Source organism: Dendropsophus ebraccatus, chromosome 1 (genome assembly GCF_027789765.1).
Source record: "Dendropsophus ebraccatus isolate aDenEbr1 chromosome 1, aDenEbr1.pat, whole genome shotgun sequence".
Classification (NCBI taxonomy): Eukaryota; Metazoa; Chordata; class Amphibia; order Anura; family Hylidae; genus Dendropsophus; species Dendropsophus ebraccatus.
In genome coordinates this window covers 54,366,777-54,379,058 of record NC_091454.1, presented here as the reverse complement: position 1 = coordinate 54,379,058, position 12,282 = coordinate 54,366,777, and the positions used below count along the sequence as shown (strand labels likewise).

Sequence of the window (12,282 nt, the reverse complement as noted above, 5' to 3'; positions counted from 1 at the left end):
TTGCTATCGGCCACACGTCTCCCTGTATAAACGGGATGTGCTGCCAACATCAATATATTTAAATGGACGCACGAGCAATACAGTGATCTAGCTGATCAGCACTCTATTCCTTCCATAGATGGGCCCATATCAAGCCGTCTAGAAGAACCTTTGTACCCCCTCCAGGAGCTAATATTAAAGTTGTTATTAAAGGAGAAGTCTGGGCAACTGTAGGGAGGATATAAGGAATAATATGCTCTTACCTCCCCCGCTTCAGCGCTGGTGGTCGCGTACTGCCGCTCTGGTCCCTGACCACTTCCTGGTCTGAGCGAGGACCTGGGTCGTAATGTGCGCGGTCTGCTCAGCCAGTCAGCGGGCGCAGCAGGGTCCCGTCTCGGCTGCTGACTGGCTAAGCGGACCGCACATGTCATCACCCAGGTCCCCACTCAGACCAGGAAGCGGTGGGGGACCAGAGCGGCAGTGCGTAGCCTCCAGTGCTGTAGTGGGGGAGGTTAGAGCATATAATTTCTTTTATCCTCACCCTTCCCCAGTACTTAAAAAAATCGATTTGCCTGGACTTATCTGTAGATCTCTTGAATTTGCCCAGCCTTTTTTTTAGCAGTCTCTTCCTATGCTGTAGCTCGGTGGTATTTGCCATTGTGGTTGTGTCAAGCTTCCCTTGATGAGTACGACCATTTGAACATGTCATGATGTCATGTGTCAACCTCGTTCCCTGTGTAGAAGTAGAGAAATCTTGAAGATCTTATGGAGTCTGAATTTTCTTACCTGATCTATTCAGTGTTGCAGTCCTTCTGCAGGTGCCATACTACATATAGTTGGTAATAACACCAACAGTGAATAAAAGTCCTATTATTGTACACAGTGTGAAGCACATGGTTCTAGGGTGGAGGGTGTTATAATTCCAGCCAAAGCATAGCTACAGTTTTTAGTATTTTACTATTCTTTATATATAATGACATCACCCACACAGTAAATATAACTGTTTACCTTTTATAATAGGGGCAGAGATACTGGGGAAGTCAGTGCGCATCATATTCTCCACGCTGGGTGTGTGTATTTTCTACGCTATTGGATACATGTTGCTGCCGCTGATTGCGTACTTTATCAGAGACTGGCGCTGGCTGCTGATGGTGCTCACTCTTCCTGGCTTATTCTGTATTCCTCTGTGGTGGTAAGTTTTCTGATTACTTCTCTCTCAATAAGGGGAATTTATTATAATGGATGCAGATGACAAATGGTAAAGTTGTTTATAGCAAGCAGACTTTACTTCTTTCTCCAAAGGCCCTATGGAAAAACAAAGAGACTTTATTCAGACTAGTTCCAGTAATTCTCTTCAATTATCTTTTTAGGATCCAAATTAATAGAAATTTATAGTCATAATCTCTGTATATATCTCTGTATATGATGACCTAATGGTGTTTTCTAGGCTTACATAAAACTGCCTTTACTGCCTCCTGATGCAGTAAAACAATAATGGAGCACATACTTGCCTACCTCCCTCCCTGCTGCCTCCAGATCTGAGTGAAAGCAGCAGGAGGAGCCAGGAAAGTAAGTATGCACCCTTTTACAATTTGACTGCACAGCGAGGCACTAAGAAAAGTTTTATGTTTGCCCGGAAGAGAGTGCCTGGACATTCACTCACTCATCCATTAATTTATTTAATTTATATGTGCATCCATAGAAGCCTGGGTTACAGGATAAACATCCCCTTGTGAGGCCATAAGTCACTGACAGAACTATTCTGGGTCTGTTAGATATTGCCACTACTTTATTTCTCTGCTATAGATGAGCGAACCTCGAGCATGCTCGAGTCGATCCGAACCCGAACTTTTGGCATTTGATTAGCGGTGGCTGCTGAAGTTGGATAAAGCCCTAAGGCTATGTGGAAAACATGGATATAGTCATTGGCTGTATCCATGTTTTCCAGACAACCTTAGAGCTTTATCCAACTTCAGCAGCCCCAGCTAATCAAATACCGAACAATCGGGTTAGGATGGACTTGAGCATGCTTGAGGTTCGCTCATCTCTATTCTCTACATAGTGCTCCCCTGAGCGCAAGGAAGGCTGCAATAGAGAAGACTAAAGTGGATCTGTACCACTTCTTCCTTCTGCTTAGGGTCTCATCTGCCTATGACAGCTGGCCACCTGACCCACTAGATTCCACACACGCGAGCTTTAACCCCTTAAGGTCAAAGCCAATTTTGGTTTTTGCGCTTTTGCTTATTCCATTTTAAGTTTAAAAGTCAACAGCGCTTGCATTTTTTCACCTAGAGACGTATATGAGCGCTTATTTTTTGCGAAACCAATTGTACTTTGTAATGACAGGCATTATTTTTCCATAACATATGCTGCGAAACCGGAAAAAAATCATTTGTGCTGTCAAATTGAAAAAAAAACTAATTTGTTTTGATTTCGGGGAGTTTTGCATTTACGCCGTTCGTCCCATGGTAAAACTGACTTGTTATGCATGTTCCTCAAGTCGTTACGATTACTATGATATATAACATGTATAACTTTTATTGTATCTGATGGCCTGTAAAAAATTCTAACCGTTGTTAACAAATATACGTTCCTTAAAATCGCTCCATTCTCAGGCTTATAGCGCTTTTATCCTTTGGTCTATGGGGCTGTGTGAGGTTTCAGTTTTTGCGCCATGATGTGTTCTTTCTATCGGTACCTTGATTGCGCATATACGACTTTTTGATCGTTTTTTATTACATTTTTTCTGGATTTGATGCGACCAAAAATGCGCAATTTTGCACTTTGGAATTTTTTGGCCCTTACGCTGTTTACCGTGCGAGATCAGGAATGTGACTAATTAATAGTTCGGCCGATTACGCGCGCTGCGATACTAAATATGTTTATTTATTTATTAATTTATATTTATAAAATGGGAAAAGGGGGGTGATTTGGACTTTTATTAGGGGAGGGGATTTTTTATTAATAAAAACACTTTTTTACTTTTTTTTTTACTTTAACTAGAAGCCCCCCTGGGGGACTTGTATATAAACAGCATTAATCTCTCATAGAGATCAATGCTGTGTATATACACAGCAAAGATCGATCAGATCGGTCATAGATTGCTATGGCCTGCTGCAGGCCATAGCAATCTATTGCCGAGCCGAGATCAGCGTCATTCCGACGCTGAGGCCCGGCACGGGCAGAAGAACGGATCTCCCCCCCTTCCCCCCCCGCGATCGCATCGCGGGGGGGAGATCCGTCCCACTAGACACCAGGGACACGGAGAGCACAGCATCTAAGTGCAGCTGTCAGGTTTGACAGCTGCACTTAGAGGCTTAATTAGCTGGCGCGGCAACGGGACCCGCGCCGGCTAATAGAGGCACTGCCCGGCTGCACGTGTCAGCCGGGATCAGCGCCGTTCAGAGCGGGACCCCTCTCTGAACACCCCGAGCGGCACCATGACGTATCAGATACGTCATGGGTCGCTAAGGGGTTAAATCCACCCCTTATAATTACAATGGTGCCTAACCACATGCAGTACAATTACAGTGGGTGATTCTTAACAAGTTAAGACAAGTAATGTTTGGTTTACTAACAGACATTTATTATTTGTATAGCCATTTGTCTATAATACTACACATGCCCTTTGCCAGGCTCATAAAACTTCTTGTGCAAGCCCTGGCAGGTAACAATGCTGGCCTGCTGAATGAAGTCTTCTTGTTCAATGACATGGCCATGAGCCAGCTTGGAGAAGGAGATGACTGAAAAAAATCTGCATTTGACTTGGGCTCCCTTCACACAGACACAATCTGTTTGTTTTTGTTATCAGGAATTCCTGACAGGATTTCCTCACCCATAGGGTTGCATTGAACACTGACTCCCTTCAGGACTTTTCTTGAAGGGTGTTTGTTTGGAAAAATAGGTCAGGAAATTATAGAACCTGTCCTATTTTCTTTAGGATTTCCTGAATGAATGCCCCCATAGAAGTCTATGGGAGCTCAGGAAATCTTGATGCTTTCCTGATGCGCATCAGGAAATCCTGAAGGCACTCCTGATAGTTTCCTGAATGTAAAAACTGTTAACTAATATAGTTAAACTTGTAGTTTTAATTATTTTGTAAATACATTGATTTAACTAGTGTATAGTGTGTATATATAAAAATATGTATACTATAGATCAGTGCTTCTCAAACTGTGAAGCGGGCCTCACCAATGAGGCGCCTTCTAGTTGTTAGTGAGGCCCAGCTGAGGAGCTAGTTTTCACTAAGTAACTGATCTGCACAGTCCTTTTGCTTTTTGCAAAAATCTCCATTTTTGCAGCATTATTAATTTATATTGTACTTAATTTATTAGTATCTAAAGCTTGGGAGACGGGTGAAAGGTAGCCCTAGCATTATCATATTATAGCCTTCTTGAACCCTGTTAATATGACACAAGGGAAACTGGTAGACTGGGTTCCCACTTACTTAGTACAAAACGCTAGCAGTTCAGGTCATCCTGCGGTCGAACCAGGACAAATATAATATAATAACATGAATAGAGAAATGCGTTCCTTTGTAATCTAATGTGAAGCCAGTCTCCTAATACACCATGCCATCACCCCTGACTGTTCAGGATCTCATTAGAGGTAGACATTAATATTACTATGTGAAAGATAATCACAATAACTTATAATCTCTATAATATTATAAATAGCCGTGTTTCATTCCAGGATCATCCCAGAGTCTCCTAGATGGCTGCTTTCCCAGGGCAGAATCAGTGAGGCCGAAGATATCATCAGGAGAGCTGCCAAGAAAAATGGTGTCACACCACCTGAGATCATATTCAACCCCTCTGAGGTGAGTACTCCTCCACTGGAACCAATTGCAGGAGTTGGAGTAATTGAACAGAATTAGATGGTGGAATCATCCTGTGATATGGGGTATGCCTGGGGATAGATGTGTTTGGCAAATTGCACAGACAGGATTGGATCAGTTCTTACTTTCCCTGTACTGTCAGGAATAAGATAGGAGACATAGCCAAAATGAGATATGAATGGTCTGCAGTCTACTGTAAATGCTGCCTCCAGTCAGTGCACAGTTTAGTTTTATTACTGCTCCATGGTCAGTGTTCAGTGTCTGCAGTTCTGGAGGTAACTGGGATATACTGTAAAATACGACATGGAGAGAAAGGAGCTGTTGCACATCACACCTATGGCTGACACTAATGCCTCTCGGCTACATTTAAAAATCAACGCCAGGATGTTGGTATATAATTTGATCAAACAATATTGCCCCATGTACCGCGTGCAGGTCTCCTGGTTCACATGAGTCCCTACACTAACTTCACACCGTGTCGGTCAACAGCCGCCAACCCCGCAAAGCATTCACAAGCAGGGAAGGGTGGCCATAGAATGGCTCTGCAACCCCAGTGTCACAGGACCAAACCCAAGCCCCCCCCCCCCCCCCCCCCCCCCGAAACCCAGCAGGCACCAAGGGCGGAGAAAGCTGCCACCAAGTAACAATGGTCTCCACACTGTGTCGGTCAGTGACTGCCTACCCCGCAAAGCGTGCACAAGCAGGGATGGGGGGCCATAGAATGGGCCCCCCCAAAACCCAGCAGGCACCATCGGCGGAGAAAGTTTCTCTCTTTTCTGAATGTTTGCACTCTTCCTGGAAGACCCACATGACTGCAATCAGCAGGAGGCACCTGTGCACACATGACTAGTACCTCCTATGTTTCCCATTCTACCTGCAGGAGCAATGGTGAGTGACAAGACCATGTTCACACTTGTGTTACTTGGTGGCAGCTTTCTCCGCCGGCGGTGCCTGCTGGGTTTTGGGGAGCCCTTGGGGATTGGTCCTGTGACATTGGGGTTGCAGGGCTGTTCTATGGCCTCCCTTTCCTGTTTGTGCTCGCCTTGCGAGGTTAGCGGTCGCTGACTGACACAGTGGTGAGTTAGTGTAGGGACTCATGTGAACCAGGGGACCTGCACGTGGTACATGGGGCAATATGGTTTTTAAATGTAGCCGAGAGGCATTAGTGTCAGTCATAGATGTGAGGTGCAGCGCTCCTTTCTCTCCTTGTCCGTGATATACTGTAAGTCTGTGCAGAATTGTGACGGGAGCTCTGTATTTGACTGGAGGATAAGATATGTTGTAACAGCAGAATAGTGACTACAGTTTTAGATGTGACTGGAGGATCAGACATGAAGTGCAGCACTAAAGGTGCTGATTTGGCACTCCTCTCACTCTGTGCAGGGTAGGAGCCATGTACGGGACCTGATTGCTGCTGCTGCAGGGCTTATATATATGCAGGTACAGTCAGGCTCAGCTCAGCAGATGCTGGAGGAAGAGTGCATTCATAACCTAGCTGTAAAACACAGTGTAAATACTCTCCACAAAAGTCTCTGCTCCCCATCATGACACTTAAGAGTAGTAAAGAAAGCTGGAGGAGAGAAAGAGATCAGGACTGGAGGCTGGAAGTATGGAGCATTGTGCTGTACAAATTGTGTGCTGTGACCCACAACTTCACAGTTTAGGTGCCAGGTGGTTGAGCAGAAGGTTTTTTTTCACTTGAGTTTGGATTGTGGCCGGTAGTGTGGTACAAAGGCTTTCTCAGGTAGCGGAGAACTTTTCAACTTTCTGTTATTTAAAGATTGCAGCTTCCATCCAAGCCAGGCAAAACAATAATAGCAGTTTCTCCATGAATAGGTTACGTGATGGGGATGAGAGATGGAGTTGTTTTCTCGATTCCCAGTCACAACTAGAAACATGTGGGGTTCATCCATCCAAAAAATGCCCCATTGGGTGATAAAGGATGTAAAGTTCAACAGGTGGGCTGTGGCCAAATGTTCATCTGGGTTGGTAAAAAGAGAACTTTTCGGCTGTGTTTTGTCCCTTTTTAGTATCTGTTTTAGATGAAGTGTGAGGGGTTCGACTTTCTACAAGTGCGCAAAGATTTATTCATCTTCTCCGAAGTGTGGTTTAGGAATTTGTTAATGACAACGATTGCATAGGGGAGAAATGAGTGTCATCCATTGGTATCTTGGTATTACAGAGAATTTGTTGTATTACTTTGGTGCCACCTAGTGGCGGTTCATGGGCGGTGCCATTGTTATATTTTGCTCCTCGAGCCTGTACTGAATATGGTACAGTGTCCAGGTTTTGTGCACTAGAGATAAAAAAAAAAGTTTGCACAAGTGTTATACAGATGGGGCCATGATTTTGAGTTTGTTGTGCAGATAACCTACTCAGGAATAGTGGGATTGTGTGAAAGTCATTGCAGGAGCTTATGCTGCAGTAAACCCATCGCCTAATAAAAATGTTGTCCCTACCAGTGCTCATGGGGAAGGGGGATGCAGGAGGTTGCCACGTGGGCTTACATCTCAGGGTAAATGCGATAACACAATGGTGGTCAGTGTGCACTGTAGTGGTATGCCTCCTTTGTACGGATCTCTCGGAAACAGCTGGTCTGGTATGGTGCTGCTTATGCATCTGTCTGAGTGCCTGTAAAACTGTAAAAGGCAGCCATTCTGGGTGTCCCACCTACCTGAAGTGAAGGTTCAATTCGGTCAAAAACAGAATTGCGAGGGTTATACATGGTTCATGTAGCATGAAAGTGATAATAGGTTTCCTTTTAAAGAGAATACTGTTCTCCTCACCTGCCAGGACTTATGGCCCATTTGTGAGGCATCCGGGACTAGACAGGTTCTCTTTTCCCAAGTCATGATCTGGACTATTTCCTGAATTTGTATGTGTATGGAATGCACATATATTTTGTAGTAATTTCACATAAGCTATTGGGCTGTTGTCCCAAAGCACTAGTGGGGCTCACTAATAGATTTTTGGTTTATGTACAGAAAATGTAATCACTGTGTAGTTATGGTTGAACTCTCAACCATTTGGTTCCACGCAGATTCAGTCCATTTTATGATGCAGGAGGCAACATGGCCGGAGGGGAAGGAATAACGTCTGGGAATGCTGACAGTGCTGCTGTATGTGCAGACTCCTTCCCTCCCCCTCATGCGGTGAATTTGTGTGGAATCCAGTGGTTCCACTTCAGCACTTAGGTGTTTGTGTTACACATGGATTTTTTTCATATGTTGTAGATCTGAACTGTATACATACAAATAGACCGATCAACTTGATATTCTTCAGATTTCCCTTTTATGTGTTGCACATTCAGATGTTGAAGAAATGTCCAGACCGAATACTTCCAAAATCTGAAGGTCTCCTAAAGGCAATGTCCTGTGAGCTAACTACATCATAGCAAATACCACCTTTTTGCTGCAATTTACTTGTCTTTATTGTGTAAACTGGATACATGAGTATATAAAGTATATCTGCGCTGTGAGGGCTTTTAGGTCTAGCGGTCACTTTTAGCCTCTGCTTATATATTTCTATCCACTGACTCGAGTACATTAGAAAGTTACAGAACCTTTTATTCTTTAGTCATTAAGCTTTCCAGAAAGTCATGAGTCTCCTATAATAAGACTAAACAATGAAGGAAATATTGTAAGTAGCACTGACTTAAATTATAGATGCAAAAAGACCTTCTGCTTTAATGGGATGTTTCCTATGGATCATTTGTATAGAAGTATATAGCTACTTAGTATAATAAACCATTTTATTCATTGTTTCCTATTGCTTGTAGCTACAAGACCTTAAGGACCAGTCTCACAAAGCATATACATTTTTTGACCTGCTGAAAACTAGAAATATCCGTATTGTCACATTTCTATCAATTTTACTCTGGTAAGTGGAAGCATTTGTTTCTGGATTTATAGTTATAATGAAAGTGCAGAGATAAAAATGTCCATGAAATCTTTTAGAAAAAAATGTTAAAGGGGTTATCCAGCGCTACAAAAATATGGTCACTTTCACCCAGAGACAGCACCACTCTTGTCTTCAGTTCAGGTTACTCCTACACTGATTACAAAAAGGCCTGTCCCTCGGCCTACGCAATATATCTCCTACAAAGAAGGACACTAATTTAATCAATATACGTAATCTTTATTATTGAATTCCATAAAATACTTGATTCACAGTAATAAAAGCCAATAGCCATGCACATGGGACCAATTGACACACAGGATAGGTAAGACCGTATTGCACAAGAACAGGTAAAACTAGCAGTCTGCAGAAAATCACAGTTCATTGCACAATCCCCCTTATATATTCTGTTGCACAAAGCTACTTGGCCTAAATGTAAACAAAAGGAGGTAAGGTCGCATATTGGTCATAATACCTGTGGTCTAAGGTGTGTGCACGCTCCCCTCCAACGTACGTTTCATGCAAAGTTTTTTCCAGGAGGTAAAGGATCCCTATCCTTCCGCCCTTTTTATACCTGTCTAATGGAGGATCCGGCATCTAGACGCCTTCCTCACATGGACAGTTTAACGTGTGACGTCATGGCACGTTGCCATGGAGCAAACCACTCTACCCAGAGTGATTCTGGCTTCAGGCTGTCCCCTGGAGTTAACTCCTGCCACAGATAGAATGACCAAAGCTAGAAAAGAAAGAGTCATGAGTCAATGCTGGGAATACAAAATGCACATGATCCATTATTGTAAACTACATTTAATTAAATATCATGGTGTAAAATCTTCTATGCATGATCGATGTAAAAGTGTATATGTCAAACTACAATGAGAAACGGAGGCAGAACCTTGTGCCAACTCAGAAACGCATCTTATTGATTACTCCCACTCCCCTTCATTGTGGTTAATACTTGTGGCAGACAGATTTCCCAATGCACGACTTCTCCCTATTCATCGTACTGCCCGTCAGGTGTGGCGAGCCGCGGCTGCCATCTCTACTTACACAGATACCCCAATTGAGTCCCCCTTGTGGCATAATGGTAGCTTTGCCCACCTACTAACGTTTCATAATGTAGCCTATTGGGAGAGGGTGGGAGTCCGATATGTGGAACAAGTCTACAATAATGGCACTATTGTTTCATTCGATACTCTGAAAACAACGTATTTCCTTCCTAATCATCATTTCTATAAATATTTGCAGCTGCGTCACTCCTCAGTTCGGCCATACTGAACTCCCAATCTCTAGTTACCCGCTGATAGGTGATATTAGATCACAAGGCCCTGGCGGGCTGGTGTCGTCCATATACTGCCACCTCATACGCTTGAAAGCTACTTCAACACCCCTCCAGACGGTGGATAGATGGCGAGATCACATCCCTGCGCTATCCAATGAAACATATGAAGTTCTTTTAGAATCCCACCTTCATGTGTCACCCTCTGTAAATAATAAGCTTACGCAACTTTATATTATCCATCAAAGTTACTTAACTCCTGTCAGGTTGCACCGTATGGGTAGGATTCCCGCACCGACTTAGTGCCTAATGGAGCCGGCAGATTTTTGGCACATGATATGGGCATACCCTAGACTTTAATCCTTCTGGAGGGAGGTGGGGAATACTCTCACATCTATGTGTCCCATGCAGGTCCCATTGGACCTCACAGTGTGTCTTTTTGGTTCACTGAGTGAGGAGGTGTGGACACATCACAATGTGATATTCCTTCGAGAAGCCCTATTTCTTGCCCGCAAGGCTATACTATGAGGTGGATAGATAAACGGCCTCCTATGGTGGCTATGTGGATTACTATGGTTAACTCAGTAGTGTCCTTTGAACGGATAGTATATAAGCATAGGGGTTGCCCAGCTAAATTTGGGAAAGTATGGGACGCCTGGTGTAGATCTCCTCTAACTCTCATTTCTGAGTCCGAAATTCATGGATCTGAGTAAGGTCTGGCGTTGTGTGTGGAAACACTCTCCTCTTCATGTACTTAACTGTGTGCCTCTTTGAGAGATGGGATTATTTCACAATGTGTTACCTTTTCTGACTGAGTTACTTGTCCCTTCGATTACTGATACTTGTTTGCATGGAGCAATGCTCTCCTTGCTGTTACCTAATTCCTATTCTATGTATGTTTTTGTTTGGATATGATTGTACATGTGTATCCATGATGTAAGTATCTTTCTTTGCATCTCCTAATAAAAAATGAGTTAAAAATTACAATAAGAATCTTTAAGGTGCAACAGTGAAAAGTGAAAGTGCGTATAAAGCCATACTAAGTAATAACAAAAACACAATAAAAAAGAAAGTGATTATACCACAAAATGGGTGTTATATCCATATCTAACATTATATGTACCTAGTTAATGTGATCAGTGCTCCTATAGGGTGCTCAGTTCATAATGAATTAGCACACACAATACTACCACCAACAATTAGTATAAAAACACACTATACACACAGGGAAACCCAAACAGACAGCGCAGCCCAAGCCAGGGTCGGCGTGACTAATCTAACCTGAGTACATAGCTACAGAAAGGGGGCAACACTAAGAAACTTATTTAACCTTTTTGGACTTACACAATCCACTTTCATGATCCAACGGGTTTCCAGCTGCGCTAGAATCTTTCTCCAGTCCCCACCTCTTCTTCCAAAATGGACCCTATCAATGCCTTTTATTTTCAAAACATTGGCATTGCCTCCATGTGCTACTTTGAAGTGTCGCGGAATTGGTTGGGAGCTGGTGTAGGTCATCCATATCCAGGGCCTTTCACATGTTGTGTACGTTTCAGTTTTCTTGTTGTGAGTCCTATGTAGATGAGATTACAAGGGCAGGTGGCATAATATGTAACACTCTCATTATTACACGTGATGCTCTGCGTGATCTTAAAGTCCTTACTGCCATCGCTAGATATAAAATAACTGGCTTTTACAACATTGGGACAAGCCACACAAGTACCACAACGGTAGCAACCCAATCTCGGGCCCGAGAGATGGGGTTGCTGCCCTTGTGGTACAATAGTAGTTCACCTGGTATGGCTTGATACGCACTTGCACTTTTGACTGTTGCACCTTAGAGATTCTCATTGGAGTTTGGTATATACACGTTTACGTTTTCTTTTCTAGCTTTGGTTATTCCATCTGTGGCAGGGGTTAACTCTTGGGGACAGCCTGACGCCGGAATCACTCTCAGTAGCGTGGTTTGCTCCATGGCAAGGCGCTGCGACATCACACGTTGACACGTCCACTTAACGGGTCACATGATGCTGCAGCACCGGGTCGCGATCACGTGACCGGAAGCGAGGAAGGCGTCTAGATGCTGGGTCCTCCATTAGACAGGTATAAGAGGGGCAGAAGGACAGGGATTCTTTACCTCCTGGAAAAGCCTTTTGCGTGAAACGTGCATTGGAGGGGAGCGTGCACACACCTTAGACCACAGGTATTATGACCAAAATGCGACCTTACCTCCTTTTGTTTACATTTAGGCCAAGTGGCTTTGTGCAATAGAATATATATGGGGATTGTG

At 43.5% G+C, this 12,282-nt stretch overlaps 1 protein-coding gene across 1 annotated transcript in view; it reads left to right on the top strand.

Moving 5' to 3' along the window:
• The window catches only part of LOC138792893 (organic cation/carnitine transporter 2-like), a 41,661-nt gene that overhangs the window by 21,132 nt on the left and 8,247 nt on the right, over positions 1-12,282 (top strand). Inside the window, exons 4-6 of the mRNA XM_069970967.1 lie at positions 1,000-1,171; positions 4,672-4,798; positions 8,595-8,695. Of these exons, the coding sequence (XP_069827068.1) occupies positions 1,000-1,171; positions 4,672-4,798; positions 8,595-8,695 (400 nt within the window). The remainder of the gene's footprint in view (positions 1-999; positions 1,172-4,671; positions 4,799-8,594; positions 8,696-12,282) is intronic.